Source organism: Camellia sinensis, chromosome 12, assembly GCF_055761805.1.
Source record: "Camellia sinensis isolate YWXY chromosome 12, ASM5576180v1, whole genome shotgun sequence".
In the NCBI taxonomy this organism is placed as follows: Eukaryota; Viridiplantae; Streptophyta; class Magnoliopsida; order Ericales; family Theaceae; genus Camellia; species Camellia sinensis.
In genome coordinates, this window is record NC_138972.1 from 114,987,136 (window position 1) to 115,008,889 (window position 21,754).

A 21,754-nucleotide genomic window follows, 5' to 3' on the forward strand; every position below is an offset into this window, starting at 1 on the left:
GAAGTTAGGGGTGAAATTCAAACCATCCAACCCCAAACGCCAAATTTGGTGTAAACTTAGATAAAAATTTAAAAAATTAAAATTAAATTTAAATTTAAATTTAAATATCACACAATCCAAACAATTCAAAACCATAATTTTAATATATAAAAATATTAAATATATATATCAATTATTAGTCGTTTAATGATATGTGTATATATATATACACCAATAACACTAACACAATAAGACAACAATTCCTTGATTCTCATCACTCCACTCCTCTTTGTCTCTCTCATCACATGAATGGTTTGCTATAAATAATTTTACCAATAAAAATGTTAATAAGATCTAATTTCAACAAATTAATTAGCCTAGTTGGACCTAACCCAATTTTAATTTATTATGATCAGGTCAAATATAAAAAAACAAGATCATGTTACAAGTCAAAATTAAATAAATTCAGACAACTCTCAATACAATTTAAATTAAACTAGATAACTATTCAACCCAACCAAACCATCCCAACAAGTAGCAAGCATATCACGCAACTTATCTAAATCCCCAAAATTAGCCAAATGACGCTCCAAGAATACAACAAAAAATGAAGGGATAAAAATATACATCAACAAATACAGAGCCTACGAAAACTAAAAAAATACTGGGTATTGCTCTAAACCATATCTCAAGCACAGACATAAAAGCTCCATTTGGTTTAATTTTAAAATTATAATTTGAATGCGAAATTATAATTTAAGTATGAAATTGTGAGTCGAGTTTTGAAAAAAGAAAATTTATTTAGTTATGAATTTTGAAAAGAGTTTTAAGTTGTATTTTAAATTTTGAGTCTTTGAAATTTGAGTTGTATTCGAAATTTTTTTAAAATATTAAAAAATGTTTAAGAAAATTTTATTTTATTTATTTTAAATATATAATTTTTATTTACATATTTTTAATCTTTTTAATATTTTATTTTATTTTATAAATTTTTTAATTTTAATATTTTAAACTTGGTTGGTTTGGCATAAACTAAATAATATAAAAAGTCAAAAAATCACTATCCTATTTAAGTCGCATCATCTTATTTAAATCACATCACCTCTCTAACACATCACATCAAATCCAACGCAAACCCAACCCATATAAGCCAATAAGTGGTGTTTTGAAAAGTTAGTAAAAAGTTGACTTTTTTACTTTTTTAGCTTATTTTGTCTTTTTGTGAGTAAGTTTTGTGAGAGGTGATTTGACTCAAAATTGATAAAAAACTGAAAGTTGACTTTTTACCAACTTCCCAAAGTGAGCGTCAAAAAGTGTACTCTTTTAGAACATCCCAAACCAACAAAACACAACTTCACATTCAAATCGTAACCAAACACACACATAACTCAAAACACAACTCAAAAATTATATTTAATTATGAATTTTGAATAGTTTTGAATTATATATTTAATTATAAATTTTAAAAAGAATTTTAATTTTTTTTAATTAGAACCATAATTTTAAAAGAGAACCAAAGGCAGCCAAAATCTATAATAAGCTTATTCGTCATTACAAAATACAGAAGATACCACCTTGTGGGCAATCCGTTAAATATTAAAAATTCAGGCATTTTTTATTTTATGCATATAGCAGGAAATGCCAACTTACCTTCTTCACGCCAATAAATCAGACAATGTGACTACACGGATGGTCCACCCATGCCAAATTGCCTATCAACTTGACAATAAAACCAAATTTAAGAACATAAAGGGCTACCGTTGACATCAGTGAGAAGATACTGTTCAAGCCAAGGTTTCAACATGATCAGTAGCCAAAAACAAGATTCACGGATAAGGCAATGATTCAGAGCACTAATTTTCGTGCTCTAATGGCACACTATTGACATGGCCAGAAGAAAAAAGATACAAAACAAAACAAACCAAGACCAAAACATCATATCACAATAGATGGAACCCACTAACTGGCTTTAGTGCTCAAAAATTAGAGCTCCAAAGCATTTTTCAAGTCCATTAGAACATTTCTAAGCTCATAAATTTAAGATCACCGTTCATCTAAAGATACGACTAAACATGCCAAAGATGTCTCATTATTGCATAAAAACTCTCCGGTCAATTACACAAAACATTCACTCCACCAAACTTGACTGACAAAATGGAACCTAACCCCCTCAATTCAACATTTACTATATCAGAAGGAGAAGCCCATAGGCGAGAAGGCAAGAAACCAGCAGAAACATGAAATAAAAAGTACAACAAAAATCAAGCAAAGAAAACCAAGACCACAGATATATTTGGACAATCAACGTCAATAACCCAGAAAATACCAAAGCCTTTTCCAATAAGTTGAAAGCTCACAAGTAAAATACATGCAGTAAATTTGGTAGATGATGGGTTCTAGTTCAACAAACATTTTAGAAATTAGCTGAAAATGATAACACACAATCACTATTCCAAATCCATCCAAACTCCAGTCTATTTTTTTAATTGTGGCAGATGAACCCACTGTTAACCCACAAACGTAAATATCAGGCAAAGAAATTTCCCCTCCTAAACATAATTGCAATCAGAACCATGGCTGACGTATTTGATAATAACAAAACAGAAAAAATGAATGATAACACAAATTTGGCCACCAAGGAATCAAATGCCTAAAAGTAAAAATTAGAAATATGGTGCAAAATAATGGGACCTGGACACACTCTTACTCCGGCTCCGACTAGAACTGTGCTTTTTCGGGCTTTCACTCATGCGTTTCTGCCACTGAAGATAATCAAATTCAAAATAAAAGGCAATACAAAGAAAACAATGGCAGGTTCATATAAATCAAGATTGTTGTAACTATAGATAGTCTATTTACCCACGGAAGACATCAGGATGTTCAACAGGTAAACCCTCTTTAAGATATTCAAACTTATTAATTAACTAATGAGGGTTCAACCAGATTAAATTGCCCCAAAACTTCAAGTTCATAGGCAAGAAGAATATGGGAAATCAACAGAACCAGTATCTAGGTTTCAAAACATTGCTAAAAAAGAATGTGAGGTTTCACTTACAGATGGTACGGGAGATCTGGATCTTGATGGAGATCTGCAAAAGTTCCAGAAACAACCCAAATTTAATATCCACAAGTCCCTTGTAACTACTGTGCTCCAAGAGCCTTGATGCCTCTTCCAAGTCATATTTACCACAATCAAAACAGATAAAAAGGGAAAGCCACAAATATTTAGCAGCCCAACAGAGAAATATATGGCACCCTCTAAATAAAAGACCTAATAAAGTTAAAATGCAAACCTTGATGAAAGCATTACAATGCTTGTTTAAGACACCAGTGACAGGATGCCCAAAAGACCAACAAAGAATCCAGATACTGTGTTCTATTAGCTTGGCAACGTTGAAAAAGCAATGACAGTATAATTGTTCCACCGCAGAAGGATGGTGGTACCCAAATTCCAATAGCACTTAGTTCATAGTCCAGCTTTAACATCACAACCCATGAACTTCATTGTTCCCAATCTAGCACCCATGGACATTTGAGATGCTTAATGTATTAGAACAGACATACCACAAAGGTTTCTAAAGCTGCCCATCTAAAAAACAGCATACCTTCGCAACCACAAGAGTTGCAGGCATTTGAACCACATCCCACCAAGATCCTACTATCCAATCCCCAGATAGCCGCATACATCCATATCTAAAAAACAAACAAGGTAATTTCATATATATAAAAAGGACAAAATGGGATTAATAATTGTTTGACAATCTGGTATGTTTTCTCAATACCACTTCTTCTAAACCAATAATGAAGTCAAGAAAGCATGGCAAATATTGGACAAAACAAGCAGAGTTCACTGAAGCCAATGTGCTAGTAAAGTGCAAGAATACCGGAAAATCTCCTCACCACTTCCCCATTTAATTGAGCCTAAAATAGAACTTGGAATTAAAACCTATAAATCAAAATGATACATCATACATATCAGTACTAGAAGCAAGAGTTTGTACGTAGATCCCTTCATTCTTTTTTCTTAGCTAAGTATGCAGGAGATATTTCTCCACTCATATGATGACAAAATATATTTGGCAACGACGTAGTAGAAATTAGAAATAAAATAAAATAAATAAATCAACTTGAGAGATGAGCCAAAGACTTGTTATTTAGGCAGGACCATGCCAAGATAAGTTCAAATAGTACACAAGAGTCTAACAAAACCCACAAAGGTTCTTCAAACTGCAGATAAACAAATGATAAACTCATGAAAACTTATCACAAAATAGATATTAATAACTAAAGCCAAGCCGACTTTAAATATGATCCAGCTAAAAAAGCTGCTTTTTGGCAAAATATAAGTATAAAGCCAAACTGCTAAAATGCATGTTTGTTGTCAGCTAAAATGGCCAAAAATCAACTCAGTTTTTCCACGCACAAAAACAACTTTTTACAATACCAAACAACCCCTAATCTATATAGGAGAAGACAAGGTGTTCCTCCCGAAGTGAAGTTGTGTAGATTACTTAAATTACAAAGTACTCATACAAAAATAATTTTTTTTAACAATTTAAATAATTTTGTTCCCTTAACTATACGACAAACATCGAAATCTAAAACTATTTTACACTCACTCACCTTTCCTGGTAACTTTCCTCAACCACTTGACAACTGATAATCCATGTTTGCAAAGGCAGATACTTTTTTTCCTACCAAGGTCTGCAGTAACGATTCTGCAAGTTGTTTCGGTTGATATAACGTTGGCCAGTCTTCCTGCTACTTAAGTCCATTCACGAGGTTTTTTTAGGGATTTTAGCACTTTTGTTTCTTGCTGTGTGTGAAAGCCTACAAAAAGGTTTATTAAACAGTTCTGAAAGTCAGTTCAAGGTCGCTTTGCTTCTTTCTCTCTGAGGGAAGTGAGAGCATTAAAAGCACAAATCTCTGAGTCTCTTGAGACTGGGGACACAGAAAATGTTACAGTATCAGGAATCATTAGGCATTGCCCATTGTTGATGAGAGGCTGATTCCAACGTCAATTTTGCTTCCTGCTCGGTTGCCTCATCCCCAAACCAACGAAAAAGTCATATACCTTCCCCTACAACAAATACATACATATATCCATTCATGTGTATATATTCATATTTTGTGGGATAGTGAATTAAATTTAAGCCCTTGACTATTCATTGTATGTGAAGTCCGTATGTTAATCACATTTTCATTGCTTCACTTCACCTAATCTTGATCAATTTTTGAATCAATCGTTCCAGACAATGACCCCAAATGTTGCAGGACAGAAGGCCACATTGTCCAATCTATCGTTGAAAGCAAAGGCTGCTGCCAGTAATTCATTTAACGTGTACTCACATAGTGAGTGCCTCCCATGCATTAGTAGTAGATTGAATCCAGTTCAAGCGAAAAAGTTGGATTCACAAATGTGACTTGGATGCGGCTACAACCCAAAATGAAACTTGATGATAAAGGTAGCTAAAGTGACACAATGCACCATGCATAACTGATAAGAGTATGGTCATACATAACTGACGAGTTCAAGTTATAAATCAATCCTTTGTAAGGTTTTCTACAATGGAAAACAATTGATACAGTATAACTGAAAATGTGTACAAAGCAATTCCAACACATGATGTGAATATGACAAATATGAAACAGCAAGAATAAAAATTCAAGAAATTGAATGCATCATGCAGAACATATAGATCATTGGATAGCAATTTCTGACATTTACAGCCAAGGATCAGTGACTAAATACAAAACGAAACCAGACCTATTTTCAATACTTGTCATGATGCAGAACATGGCAAAATATGTCAAATGGACTACCTTAAAAAAATAAATAACACACGAAACATATCAACAAACCCAAGTAGACAATTTAAAACTGCGAGTAAAAGAATTCTATGTGAAATAAACCAGTGTCAACACACAATTTCCGTTTCATTTCATTCACACAGAAATACCACATTGCCAATAGGATCATTCATTATTTCAACATGCACAATTTTCTTCCTAATATTCTTAAATCAACTCCACTTTTTATTTCCCTTTTATCTTCCCGTCGATTTAGAAATCAATAACTTTACAATGTGGACCAACCATCAGACACCATTTAAAACAAAACGAAGTAAGCTTTATTTCCACAAGTCACAGAAAGGACTGAAATGAATATGAATGGGATAGCAAATAACATTAGTTCACTAGTGGTCATCCAAGGGAAACAGTATGAAACCATGGAATAATGATGAATATCTCTATGATCAAGCTCAAATTATAACAATAAAGGTATACCTTGACAGAGAACGTGGCTTTGATCCAGAACGAGAACGAGAAGCAGATCTTGAATGAGATTTAGCAGGTGATCGACGCACAGATTTGGCTTTCGGAGACTTGCTGAATGATAATTCAACAAAATTAGAAGAAAAAAAAACAAACGCAAAATGGCAAAATATATAGCCAAAAATTACATGATCCAACCACCTGCTCCTGCTCCTGCTCTGACTCAAACTCCGGCTGCGACTGTAGCTCCTGCCTCTCGAGTAAGAGCGACTACGACTGCGGCTTCTGGAATAGCTCCGGCTCCAACTTCGGCTTTGGCTTCGGCTACGGCTTCGGCTTCGGCTTGATTTATACTCCCTTACATGTAGGTAAATTGGAATGCTAAACAGAATGCATATGGGGTATTAGCATTAAAATATTGAAGTAACAAGCTAAAGTCATACACGAACTATTGCTCGAGTAAAAGCATTCCGAAACTCAGAGTCATCAAGTTTCCTAATCTGCAGAATAGGAAACCAACAGGCTGCTTAGGCATATAAAGCAACTAATATGCGCTTTTCATAAATAATAATAATAATAAAATATAAATAAATAAATAAACTCACAAAAATTTATGTCATCCACTTGAACAAGTACAGAAACAAATTTACAACGAAATGGTGACTTACTGCATATTTCATGTCATCATAGTTTGTGTAATCCACAATCCCTGTTGTACCTGCAAGACAACCATAATAGATAATATTAGAATCCAGTTACAGAGATAAAATGAGAGACATACCAATTCTATAATTCTCTGAAGACAATGCAACAATTTGCAGAATAAACCATCAGAATAGCACAAACGGATTAGGTAGAAGTCCAAACACAAATCATAAGATAGACCATTGTACATAGAATCAGCAAAAGTGTAGCTTAAATAAATTGTAGGAAGAAACTGAATCCCAAGACAGTAAAATAATATAGACAGTGTAATAATTCAGAATATGTTTAATTCATTTGAAAATCTAATTGTCAGATCTGCTTCAACCGCATACGGAGAAATCAATATATGTCCACACCATCCCCGTGTCTTTTGCATTGCTAACAAGTTCACTTTGCACAATTAAAAATTTAAGCATTCATAGCTATCACTGCGATTTGAAACCCTAGGATGAATACTCTAAAATGCATGTTGAGTTGAGCAAGAGTAGTATGACTAAGACGGGACTGAAGGGGCTCGAACCCGCAAAAGACCTTGACAGGGCGGTGCTCTAACCAATTGAACTACAATCGCAGGAAAACAAGGGATATAACAGAAAATTGGATTGTTTTTTTATTCCTACGTATCAGGTATTTCTAAAGGACAAGGGGTAATACCATCTCATGGTAGATTGGCAAATTACTAGGCCGAGTTGGATTTGAACTGGCATAGACAACAAAACTTCGTAAGAAAATATCTTGAGTCAAATCTCTGGATCTAATTTGTACTTACAATTATTGCTTGAAATGGAGATAAACAGATTAATAGAGTTCATTGCTGATCTGCAGGACACTAAAATATCTCACACATCTGCCATGTCCAGCCATAAATAGATGCATTGATTGTGGATGATACCAAGAATTCATGGGGTCTGTGACTTTTTTCTAAATTATCATTAAGATTCATTGCTGGTTTCATCTATAGATAAAACATTTATGTTTTTATATGACGAACTATTCCATAGAAAGATCAGAAGCACACTACTGATCACTACTTTTATAGGAAGTTACCTGGGCACCAGGTAGGTCGCATAGAGAAACCATAGCACACGACCTATGCATTTCAGCCAGGCTCAGCAAGCAAACACCAATCCCAAAACATATCCCTATACCGTTATTTAAAACCATGGATGGGACCCATGGGAGGGAAGGTCTCTTATTTGTCAAAATTCTCATGATAAACCACAATAGTTATTACAGGCATATCGACCTAAGTCTAATTCAACCTGCCCCCATCCTGAAATGACTATCTCAAGCCAAATTACGTTGTACATGAACTCTATTCCATTACAAGAACAAGAAGCAAGACACAATAGTTAATTCAACCCATACCTTTCCGTGCACTATGTTGTATGAACTGGCAGACACATTAACCCAGGAAGAAAGTTCAGATATGATAAGAAGTTGGTTAAATATGTACAAGCCCCACATCCATGCCAGCAATGTGATCAACATAATCAGTTGAATCCAACCACTTCCCAACTGACTTGTCAATAAATTAAAAATAATAATAATAACACCAATATCAAGTCGAACTTTAGAAACCTACACATAAATGACACTTCCTACATAATATATAAAATGGTTGATATTCCATAAAGTTGACAATGACAATCTATGAAGCACGGACACTTCAAAATAAGCGCGTAGTGGTGTTGGACACAGGGACATATGCGTGTCCCTTTAAATATTTTTTTTTTGAAGGGAACACAATAGAGCCACGTTGGGGACACAGGGACGCGCCAAATGGAGTGTCCCTTTATTTTTATTTTTTTATTTTTACAGGGGACACGGCGGGGACACGCGTGTTCAAATATGGATAATCTATTAATTTGTTTGAATGTAATGGTTTATATATATATTGAATTAATGCTAATTTTTATTAATTTTGATTATTTGGTAACATAATATTAATCTACATAGCAAATATATATAATAAAAATAATAATAATTTGCCATGTCCCCCCGCCGTGTTAGTATCCCCATTTTTTTGAAATCACCGTGTCAGCATCCGTGTCAGTGTCAGTGTCACTGTCAGTGTAGATGACAATCATAATAAATTCTACTCCAAATCCTTCCAAAAAATATTCCAAATCTAAGGACAAGTTAAGGGTTAAAGCATATCAAAATCATGGCAATTCTAATTCCTTTGTTGACCAACCTACAGTGACCATTAAACATCAGTTGTACAGATTACAGCTTTCACTAGCTCTTAGCCCAGTTTTCACTAGCTCTTAGCCCCAGTATATTGTTATTAAACTAAAAGTCATAACTCATAAGCCTAGCTTTTTATATTCCAAAGTTCAAAACCCAATCAATTATGTTAACATATAATATACATATAATATACCCCCCACTACCATGTATAGCTGTAACCTTGCATCTGTAAAGGCCACAATGTGTAGCTGTAAAGAAGAGAACTTCACTTTAGCTTTAGTTTCTCTCAATGTAAATTCCAGGCATCCGATGCTAATTGTCTCCCTCTCCTCTCTATAAAGAGAGGGAGCTTGCTCTCTTGTAATTACACTGAAATATAATATAATAACACCAACTTTCAGTCCCTCTCTTTTTCTCTCCCTCGTTACCAACCTTACATTCTCTCTGTTCTCTTCCTCGTTACCAAACTCACATGGTATCAGAGCTTAGAAACACAATTCTGGCATCCCTCAATTTTAGGTCTTAGTTCCGTACACAGTGGACTATACCAAACAGCTCGGAATTTCCCTACGATCCCAACGGCACCAAGCCCATCACCAAACAAGCCTTCACGCGCTCTCACGCGCCGCTTCTTCTCTCGGCGCGTCTCTGCTTCCGTTGCCACTCTCACACGCGCTGCCACGCGCCTTCCATCCTGCCCTGTCGTGCGCCGTACCTGCTACCGTGCACCAGCGTGCGCCGTTCTACTACCGTGAGCCGCGCGTGCGCCGTTCCGCTATTGTGCACCCGCGTGCGCCATTCGGCTAACATACGCTGCCAGTCCCCTCTGCTACCGTGCGCCGCACGCCCTTCCTGCTAACGTGCGCCGCTGACCTCATTTTCCACCCTGCTGACATCATCCTTGCACAGCCCACCTTTCCTAGCTATTTTCGACCTTCCGGACTCACTGGTACACTCTGTTTTACCTAATTTTGCTCCTACAGGTCTCTCCCTATCCATTTAGCCCTCCTCCACTATTATTATGGATCGTCCTAATGCCTCCCATCCTATTTCCGTTATTTTGGATGGTTCCAACTATGTTCTATGGGCCCAAGCCATGTCTTCCTTCCTCAAAGGAAAGAAGCTCTGGCGAATTATCACCGGGGACATCACCCAACCGGTCAAAGACACTGCTGAAACCACTATTTCCCCTGCTACTCCTACATATGAAGATCGCCTTGAGGAATGGGACAGTAAGAATTACCAAATCATTACCTGGTTTCGGAATACGTCTGTTACCTCTATCAGTCTTCAGTTTGGCCGCTTTCAGCTTGACTCTGTCACCACTCCTGCCAAAGATATCTGGGATTTTTTGAAAGAACGCTACCAGACTACTGGTCTTGCTCATCAATATCAACTTCAGAGCCAACTTCATCGGATGCGCCAAGAATCTAGTCAGTCCATCAATGACTTCCTCTCTCAAATGTACTCCGTTTGGGACCAGCTTGCTCTTTCTGAACCAACTTGGCCTCACCAAGAAGATGCTGTTTTATTTACTGCTTATCGTAATCAGCAAAGGTTGGTGCACTTTCTTATGGCTCTCACTTCATCTTTTGAGCCTGTACGTGCCTCTCTTCTTCATCGCCATCCCTTGCCCACTCTGGAACAAGCTATTTCTGAGTTGCTATCAGAAGAGACTCGTCTTGGTACTCTCCAACCTCATCATGTGGACTCTGTTCTTGCCACTCCCCCGTACCAACCATCATTCCCCCAGCGGACCATTGCCTGTCTCTACTGTCAGAATCGGGGCCTTCCTTCCACACATCTCCTGGTCAATTGCCCAGTCAGAACCTGCCGCTATTGCAACAAACTTAGTCCTGGTCATCTGCAACAGGATTGTCTTCGCCATCCATCCCGCTCATCCTCCAACAACCACTCTTCTCGCGGTGGTTCTTCTCGGGGGAGCTTTCATCGTTCCAGGAACCAATCTCATCCTGGGAATCAGTTTCCTCACACCGCCACTGCTGCTGCTGCCGCTGAGGGTTTTTCTGAGTCTCCGGCTCCGTCTACCCCTCTCTTTTCTCCAACAGATGTCGAGGCCATGTTCAAACACCTTCTCTCCCCTTCTGGTACACCTCCTCCTACTGCTTTGTCTGTAATTCCAGGTAACTCTTCTTGGTATTTTGATTCTGCCTGTTGTAATCATATGACCTCCAGTTCAACTATATTTTCTTCTATCTCTTCCTCTCCTCATATTCCCTCAATTCAAACTGCTGATGGTTCTCTCATGACTGTCCGTCATCTTGGTACTGTTTCCACATCTTCCTTAACTTTACCTCAAGTTTATCATATCCCTGCTCTCACTTTAAACCTTATCTCTATTGGTCAATTATGTGAACTTGGTCTAACTGTCACCTTTTCTGCTACTCATTGTTTGGTGCAGGACCCTCAGACGAGGCAGACTATTGGGATCGGCCGTAAGCATGGACGTCTCTATGAGCTCATTCACCTTCATGTTCCTGCCTCTCCTCAGATTGCTGCTCCTGCCTCTGCTTCCTCATTATCTCCTTTTCAGCTTTGGCATTGTCGCTTAGGACATATTTCTATTACTCGCTTAAAGTCTTTGGTTTCTAGTGGACAATTGGGTCATGTAATTCCAGATACTTTCGATTGTATACCCTGTCAACTTGCCAAACAACCTGCTTTATCATTCAATAAAAGTACTTCTGTTTCCTGTGCACCTTTTGATCTTATACATTCGGATATTTGGGGCCCTTCCCCTACCACTACTATGGGGGGATCTCGTTATTTTGTTGTTTTCATTGATGATTTTTCACGGTTTACCTGGATTTTTCTCATGAAAACTCGGTCTGACCTCAAAACTCTTTATTATCGATTTGCCCAAATGATCCACACCCAATTTTCTAAAACCATCAAACTTTTTCGCTCCGACAATGCTATGGAATATCGGGATTCAGATTTCCTTTCTTTTCTTTAGAGTCATGGTACACTGCCTCATCGTTCCTGTGCTGGCACGTCCCAGCAAAATGGCCGTGCTGAACGGAAACATAGGCATATTCTTGACACTACTCGCGCTCTCCTTCTTTCTTCTTCCTGCCCTGAAAACTTTTGGGGGGAAGCTGCCCTCACTGTTGTCTACACTATCAATTGCGCTCCTTCCCCTGTCATCCATAATCAAACTCCATTTGAACGTCTGCATGGCACTCCCCTCCCTATGCTAATCTTCGGGTTTTTGGCTCTGCCTGCTTTGTTCTCCTTCAATCTCATGAACGCACCAAGCTTGAACCGCGTTCTCGTCTTTGTTGCTTTCTTAGGTATGGAATTGAACATAAAGGCTTTCGCTGTTGGGACCCTCTCTCTAAACGTCTTCGTATCTCCCGCCATGTAGTTTTTTGGGAGCACCAAATGTTTTCCTCCCTATCCTCATTTCACTTACCTGCACTTTCCACTAATGTACTGTTTACTAATCCTTCCATCGATCTCTTCTCTGATGATTTTGATACAGGTCCCTCCGTCATTGAGACGCCCTTGCTCACTCCTGCTCCCCACCAGACTGCTCTCCCTGAAGGTCCACCTCTCCCTGCACCACCTCCTTCTCCACTGGTTCTTCCTCCCACCGATCCTCCTACGGGTCGACCACACCGGGTAACTCAACCTCCTATCCACCTTCGTGATTATATTGTTGGGTCTGCTGCCTTTTCTACTTATGAACCTACCTCCTATCGTGAGGCTTGTACTAATCCTCTTTGGCAGCAAGCTATGACTGATGAACTTCAGGCTTTGGACAAAACTCATACTTGGGATCTTGTTGACCTTCCTCCTGGCAAAACTGCGATTGGCTGCAAATGGGTTTACAAAATCAAGACTCATTCTGATGGCTCGATTGAACGCTACAAAGCTCGTCTTGTTGCCAAGGGTTTCAACCAGGAATATGGGATTGATTATGAGGAAACCTTCGCTCCTGTTGCTCGGCTTACCTCTGTTCGCAGTTTACTGGCTGTTGCTGCTGCTCGCCACTGGGAGCTTTTTCAAATGGATGTCAAAAATGCCTTCCTCAATGGTAATCTTCTTGAGGAGGTCTACATGCAACCTCCCCCTGGGTCTACTTTTCCCCTTCATAAGGTTTGCAAACTACAGCGTGCCCTCTATGGCCTCAAGCAAGCACCCCGTGCCTGGTTTGCTAAGTTCAGTTCTACCATTCATGACTTTGGGTTCACCTCCAGCTCCTATGACTCTGCTCTTTTTATCCGGACTACTCCTCATGGTACCACTCTTCTCCTTCTGTATGTGGATGATATGATTATCACTGGTAATGATGCAGCTGGTATTCTCCACCTCAAACGCTTTCTCCACCGTCAGTTTGAGATGAAGGACCTTGGTACTCTCAACTACTTTTTAGGCCTTGAAGTCTCTCATGATCCTACTGGCTCTTACTTATCTCAGGCCAAATATGCATCCGATCTTCTGGCTCGTGCTGGTCTTACTGATTGCAAAACTACATCTACTCCAGTTGATCCTCAGATTCGTCTCACTCCTCTCGACGGGGCTCTCCTCCCTGATGCTACTCTCTATCGTCAGCTCGTCGGCAGTCTTGTCTATCTCACAGTAACTCGTCCTGACATTGCCTATGCTGTTCACATTGTTAGTCAGTACATGTCGGCTCCTCGCACTCCCCACTATACTGCTCTCCTTCACATCCTTCGGTACATCAAAGGCACCCTGTTCCATGGCCTTCACTACTCTGCTTCCTCATCTCTGGAACTGCGTGCCTTCTCTGATGCTGATTGGGCTGGGGATCCTACGGATCGACGCTCCACCACGGGCTTCTGTTTCTTCTTAGGGGATTCTCTTCTTACTTGGCGTAGCAAAAAACAATCCCTCACTGCCCGTTCTAGCACCGAAGCTGAATACCGAGCTCTTGCCGATACTACTCAGGAACTTCTCTGGCTTCGCTGGCTCCTCACTGATATGGGTATTTCCTCTTCTGGCGCTACCGCTCTTTATTGTGACAATCAGAGTGCTATTCAGATTGCTCACAATGATGTTTTCCATGATCGCACCAAGCATATTGAGATTGATTGCCATTTCATTCGACAACATGTTACACGTGGTACTGTTCATCTTCTCCCAATTGCTTCTGCCGATCAACCTGCTGATATCTTCACCAAGACTCATTCTCCTGGGCGCTTTCGTGATCTTGTTTCCAAACTCAACTTGGTCGATGCCTACCCTCCTTGAGTTTGCGGGGGGCTGTTAACATATAATATACATATAATATACCCCCCACTACCATGTATAGCTGTAACCTTGCATCTGTAAAGGCCACAATGTGTAGCTGTAAAGAAGAGAACTTCACTTTAGCTTTAGTTTCTCTCAATGTAAATTCCAGGCATCCGATGCTAATTGTCTCCCTCTCCTCTCTATAAAGAGAGGGAGCTTGCTCTCTTGTAATTACACTGAAATATAATATAATAACACCAACTTTCAGTCCCTCTCTTTTTCTCTCCCTCGTTACCAACCTTACATTCTCTCTGTTCTCTTCCTCGTTACCAAACTCACAAATTAGAATCCCTCAACTTTGCATTTTCTTCTACTCATCACGATTTGGCTACCAGCAGCATGTTTAGAAACACACATAGGAGCATTTAAACCCTGGAAATCAGAAAGATAAATCATATAATTTACTTAGGCCGTGATAGGGAACCCTATACATATGAACAAAGAAAAAGAAAACACATTTAAAGTTACATGAAGCTTAAGAATGATCTTTAACCGACAAAATCCAACTACTACAATGACCTACAATTACTTTCATAGATTAATTACCAGGCTACTTTAAATTTTCATCATAGCAACTCCTCAACAAATAATCCAACAAGTACATCTCAATGTGCTAACATATGAATATGAATATATATCATAAACAGGGAATTCTACAATTTAATTTGTTTGTCATCATACCACTTCCATCACGAAAAACTTGGGAGAAGCACACATCCCCCGCTCGACGCATGTGATCCTGAATGAAAATGTGTGATATATAAATTTAGTAAATTGGGCATAGCATGTATAGACTCTCCAAGGAAGGGTAGGAACAGAATGTGTGATTTTGTGCATGTATGGTCACGTAAGACCAGTTAAAGCTCCAGCTCACCTTAACGTCTTGCCAAGAAGTAGAGCTAGGCAATCTGGAGACTAACACTGCACAAATGAGAAAAATGAGAATCAATTTGACGATAGAACAGAAGATGCCTGACAAAATCACAGGTATGCATATATCAAATGAAATACAAACCGCAATATTCAGAGCGTCTGGACACTCCACCATGGGGACCACGCCCATTGCTGTAACAACTGTAACGATCGATTGATGATGAATTTCCACGACCTCCATGTGCAAGCTCCACCTTTATAAACATCAAGAAAGCATATAAGTGTCACAACTACTAACAAGTAGTTGGATGCTACATAGAAATGCCTCATGTGTGACCAACCCGTAGCCGGTGCCCATCAAAATCATAACCATCGCGACCTCTAATAGCATCTTCAGCATCACGAGCCTCTTCAAACTGTAAGAAACATTTTTGGAAAATAGTGTTGGGTAGAGAATGACTAATAAAAGGAACACAGAACAGCCGTAAACTCACCTCAACAAAAGCATAACCAGGGGGTCTTGGTGGGATTTTCAAATCAATATGGGCTATCGGTCCATACTGCAACATTAACCCAGTTAAATACATAAGGCCCACCATTTCACATAAAGCAAGATACAAAAGTCAATTCAACTCATCTGGCACCCTTAAACATCTTTCTCAATGTTAATATCATATGTGAAATTTAACTCATGAATACACTTGTTTATATGCATAGATAGGTTGCAAATTCTGTAACACTGTTGGAGACACGCATATTACTGCATTTATATAATGCATGTTATTATATCAAAATCCCAAAAAGAAAAAACAAAAACATTTCATATTCACTTCAAGTTGCAATAGAATATAAACAAAAAGAGAGATATACTTTGTAAGAGAGATCTACTTCCCGCTCACGAATGTCACCGGGAAGATTGCCAACATAGAGTGTTCTACTTGAGCGACTCATTGTTCCTGAAAAAACCAATATTAACAATGACAAGAATCAGAAGAAAATCACAACAAAACCTAACTATAAACAAATAAAGAGAACAAAATGGTTATACCCAATTAACAAAATCACAAACAAGACAAAATTCAAGGGATAATTAAAAAAGAAATGAACAAAATAACACTGAAACCTTAATACAAAACCGTAATCTTGAAATGGCTATCACGATTATCCACATATTAGTGAAAATTGTTGAAAAAAATATTCAAATGACTCTCCACCTTGAGACCTTCGTTATATATACACAGACGACACTGACTCTCCACCTATCTGAGAGTTGGCCTGTAACGGAAGTTACGTCAGCGTGTGGTGATCCATATAGCGAATGCTACGTGGTCCCTCTCATTTGTACTGGAGTTCGTATTTTTTATTATTTTTTTACAATTTTACTAATATTTGTTAGGGGTAGGCACGGATCGGTTGAGACTACAGAACATCCAATCCGTCATTCGTCTGTCAAATTGGCGGATTAGAGAAAATCAATCCGCATCCGTCTGCCAATCCGGCAGATGTGAATTGAACGGATTGACAGTTTGGCGGATGGATGCGAATTAGTTTGGCGGTTTAAAATTTTATAAATTTTTAACGTAATTTAACTTGTGCACTTCCTCAAAAAAAAAAAAAGTATTATAGTCAATCACTTAAAAAAGTATTACAATCGCTGTATGCATCATCCAAAGAAAGAAAGTTTGAAACTTTAGAATATCACAATCACTGCATGCCTCATCCACATATTATAATCACAGCATAATTCATCCACATAAAGTATTACAATCTGTGGTTCTTAAAATATAAAAACAATTCAAACCACCAAAACTATGAACAGAGCAGTAGTAGATATTATATGTCTCTGTATTGTTACAACTATATATGCTTTTGAAAACAAAAACCAACCAGCATATATCATATTTTCTATTTATTATTTTTAGAGTTAGATTTAAAAACCAAAAAATATAGATAAATAATACGTTTATTTTTTTTAATTCAAAAAATATATTCAAGTTGGAAACTTTTTTTCAACAGAATATTTAAACTCTTTTTCAATTGAAAACACAAAATCTTATAAATTACTAAGGGTGCTTGCGGTTTGGCGGTTCGGTTGCGGCCAATGGAATCTCAAATCCGCCATCCGTCCTCCAAATTGGCGGATTGGAGAAAATTAATCCGCAACCATCCGCTCGTCATCACGCATCCGTCCAAAATGCGGCGAATCGGTTCAGTTCGGTTCGGTTCGGTTCGGTCGGTTTTGGCGGATCAGTACATCCGTTGCTCACCCCTAATATTTGCGATTTGATCTCTCTAGAGGAAAATAAATAATATAATAGCACCTCCAATTGTAATTTTTTTTTATTAAAATTTAAGTAAAAATTTCATTTGATATCAAATATTTTAACAGAATATTTCAACTTTTATCAAAACATTGGTCGATCGAATAATGTAATTTTTTCACAAATTTTTACAAAGAGATAGTTATTCGGAGGGACATCCGGTGGTGAAAATATAATGGTTATAAACAGTGAATTGATGATAGCTCCCAGCCATCCTCAATTAAGTGAAAGATTTATCATATCTTCAATTTGATACTCATCTAGTAGGAAAAATAATAATTTTTCATCAAATTTAAATTTAATAAAAGAATTGATGATGCGTTAGGGATGGTCTAATTTCCCTCCCCGCTATCAAAGGTGACAAATGAATGAATTTTGTCGGGGTCAAAAAGATTATACATGTAAAGTAATCTAACCTAAATTTTTCTATTTAATAAATGGACTTAAACAGGTTAGATGAAATTGAATAAATAAATCTAACCATTTTATTTATTTCATATTTTTTTTTTTGTTTTTTTAACAAAAATAAATTTACTTATTGTTTTTTTTCTTTTTTTTTAAGATTTTTATCTCATGAAACTCCTCTTAAGATCTCGACTGTAACCGATTCAGGAAGGGCTTTTTTATTTTTATATTTTTTTTAAAAAATTAATTTTTTTACTTTAAAAAGTTTTAAATTGGTGGTAGAGATGCTACCTATTTAGATGGGGTTTAAATACATATTCATGTCCAACCCGTGCAAATTTAATTTTAATTAGATTGACAATGAGCAATTTGTTTAAGCCAATTTATTGATTTGTCGTATTAATATAGGTTTTAAATAAATATAATTGAGTGGGCTTATGAGATTAGAAATTTTAGTAAGACTGTAATTGGTTCATAAATTTGATAAAGGATTTAAAAAGAGAAAATGTGTGTAAAATGTAATTATATTCTCAATTAAAATTTTTAATTTTCCACTTTGATCTTGAGAAGTAATAGCAAAGGGAAAGTCTATAGTACATTTTGTTCAAAAAATGTACGGTACATAGAAAATCAATGGCTAAGATTAAGCCATATTATTAAAAGTGACCTGCTAAACAGGTCACTTTTTATAGTTATGAGCCAAAATCATATTTCTTCATAACTATAATCAAATTGATCATAACTTAATTATAACCACATCTCATAACCAACACAATTTTATTCATAACTAATATCACATATTTCATAACCACATCTCATAACCAACACCATTTTGTTCATAACTAATATCACATATTTCATAATCATAATCACATATCTCATAACCATTGATCACATATCTCACAACTACTACCCACATAAATCATAACCACATCTCATATCCAGCCCCTTTGAGTCATAACCAACATCACATATCTCATAACCACTAGTCACATATCTCGTAACCAATACCTTTTTGTCATAACCAACATCATATATCTCATAACCACTAGTAACATAACTCATAATTAATACATTTTTGCTCATAACCACACCACTTTGATCATAACCAACATCACATATCTCATAACCATTGATCACATAACTCATAACTACTACCCACATGAATCATAGCCACATCTCATAACCAGCCTCTTTGAGTCATAACCAACATCATATATCTCATAATCACAAGTCACATATCTAATAACCAACATCACATATCTCATAACCACTAGTCACATAACCAATATCTTATAACTCATAACCATTAATACATATAGCATAACCAAACACCATTTGACACCACTTTGCTCATAACCATTACCCACATATCTCATAACCATTAACACATATAGCATAATCAAACACCCTTTGACACCACTTTGCTCATAACCATGACCCACATATCTTATAACCACTAACACATATAGCATAACCAAATACCCTTTGACATCACTTTGCTCATAACCATTGCCCACATATCTCATAACCACTAACACATATAGCATAACCAAACACCCTTTGACACCACTTTGCTCATAACCATTACACACATATCTCATAACCACTAACACATATAACATAACCAAATACCCTTTGACACCACTTTGCTCATAACTATTACCCACATACCTCATAACCACTAACACATATAGCATAACCAAACTCCCTTTGACAACACTTTACTCATAACTATTACCCACATATCTCATAACCAACATCACATATATCATAACTACTAATCACATATCTCATAACTGCTAATCACATATTTATTTGTTTATTTTAATTGATAGTAGGATACTTGCAGGTGTGCTGTCTTTTTTTTGTTTGTTTGTTTGCAATTAATAGCAGGGCACTTGCGGATGTGCTATTTTATTTATTTGTTTCATGTTAATTGATAGTAGGCTACTTGCTTCTGTTTTTTTGAATTTATTTGCTTTGAATTGATAGCAGGGCACTGGCGGGTGTGCTTTTATTTTGTTTGTTTATTTTAATTGATAGTAGGATACTTGCGGGTGTACTGTCTTTTTTTTAGAGGGAGATGACGTCACAAGAGAAAGATTGAATTCATTTTTGGTTGAACTCAAATTTGTTAAATGACATGTAAATGTCTTGAAATTCTGAACTGATACTTTTGCTTCGCACCCATGAGAAAAATAAACATAATTTTGAGGGAGTAGAGAAGAAATGTACATGTTTGAAAAGAAAGAACTCTAGAGGGCAAAAACATCACAAGAGAGTCTGGTTTAAGTAAATTCATTAAATTTCATAAACATTTGAAAATTCTATACTGAGATTTTTGCTTTCACCCACCCATCACAGACGAAGCATGAATCCTCTAAGGTGTTTATTTTATTTTATTTTCAAGTGATTCTACATAAATAATAATTGCTTCCAAAATTGTGTTGTAAGTAGTAGAGAGAATAAGGTATGGAGGGGATGTAAAATGAGAAAGATAAATAGTTGTAGTCCTATTTAAACCCTCTTTAGGGATAATAAACGAACCGAACAATTAATTGTTATAACTTGCTTTGATAACTTTAACGAATTTTAAAATTTGTTCAACTTTGGTACGTTAAATTTTCGAGTCGATATCAAATGAGTTTTTGTCAAGCCGATCTCAAGTAATTTGGTAGTTTTAGATTCATCAAACAGAGCCGAACAACCAATTGACTATTCAAAATTAATTTGAAAACTTTAATGAGTTTCAAAATGTGTTCAAGTTTGGCTTATTTACTTAACGAACTAAGCTCAAATGAGTTTTTAATGAGCTGAACATAAGTCGAGCTCAAGTTGTTTGGTTCGTTTATCACTCCTAACCCTCTTGTCTGATTGTTAATGAGAATTGTTATACATTGGTTGTTCTTTTCTTTTCTTTTTTTTTCTTGGTTGATTGATGAAATTTCCAAACTTATGGGACCATATGTTATTTGATCCAAATTTTAATATGTTTTTGTGATAAGAACACACAGTGAAAGTTGTTGAAAAAGTTGCCAATGGCTGGCGGATGGTGGTAGCTGGCAACAATGGCTGGTAGCGGTAAGGTGGGACAAATAGGTGACACGTGTATAATTAGGTGATATTTGGACAAATAATTAGAAAAATACGTGACATGGGTACAGATAAATAACATTTGAACATATAGATAAATTTTTGGATAGATAAAGGCTTGGCTCTATTGGCCTAATAATTTTAAAAGTGGAATTCTAACCTAAGTATTTTGTTTTTTTTTAAAGAAATCTTTTTTATAAATTAAACGAAATAAATAAATTTGTGATATGATATCTTATAGGCGAGGACTGTGGGGTTGAAGGGAGAATTTGGTGCAAGGGGTTAGTTGAGGTAGAAATGTAAAGATAAGAGGGAAGAATCATGGAACCACGTAAGATTAATGAGAATCCAATTAAAGTGGCTTCCAGATATTCCTTTTTTTTTTTTTTTTTTTTTCATTCGAGGGTATAATCCCCTTTTGCTTTCTATTGATGTTTTTATTTTCACTACTGTTTTCATAGATATTAAAAAAAAGTAATTTGCTTGGTATAAACCACGGTTTTATTTTATATGCATTATAAAGAAGTACAAATTCTAGAAAGAACCAAAGGTTTCAGATTGGATATAAGACGAATTAGTATTTCTTCATTCATTCCTATCCAATCAAAAAAGATTTTTTTTTTTAT

The 21,754-nt window shown here is 36.7% G+C and overlaps 1 protein-coding gene and 1 pseudogene across 14 annotated transcripts in view; one reads left to right on the top strand and one right to left on the bottom strand.

Moving 5' to 3' along the window:
* Window positions 1-21,754, top strand: part of LOC114286537 (ABC transporter C family member 4-like) — a 573,165-nt pseudogene that overhangs the window by 69,246 nt on the left and 482,165 nt on the right. The gene's annotated exons all lie outside the window — the stretch shown is intronic.
* Window positions 2,374-21,754, bottom strand: part of LOC114289352 (serine/arginine-rich-splicing factor SR34) — a 243,136-nt gene continuing 223,755 nt past the window's right edge. For 3 of the 13 annotated variants that reach the window (XM_082897567.1, XM_082897568.1, XM_082897571.1), the window contains exons 8-14: window positions 6,924-6,973; window positions 6,457-6,755; window positions 6,268-6,369; window positions 3,585-3,672; window positions 3,273-3,494; window positions 3,035-3,068; window positions 2,374-2,741 (exon numbers count right to left, since the gene is read on the bottom strand). In XM_082897567.1, coding sequence (XP_082753693.1) covers window positions 6,693-6,755; window positions 6,924-6,973 — 113 coding nt within the window. In that variant the 3' untranslated portion in view covers window positions 2,374-2,741; window positions 3,035-3,068; window positions 3,273-3,494; ... (1 more) ...; window positions 6,268-6,369; window positions 6,457-6,692. Of the gene's footprint in view, window positions 2,742-3,034; window positions 3,069-3,272; window positions 3,495-3,584; window positions 3,673-4,602; window positions 5,060-6,267; window positions 6,370-6,443; window positions 6,756-6,923; window positions 6,974-15,114; window positions 15,173-15,307; window positions 15,355-15,448; window positions 15,561-15,647; window positions 15,723-15,800; window positions 16,146-21,754 lie in introns of those variants that run through there. The other 10 variants (XM_082897579.1, XM_082897578.1, XM_082897577.1 and 7 more) reach the window with 10 other exon arrangements.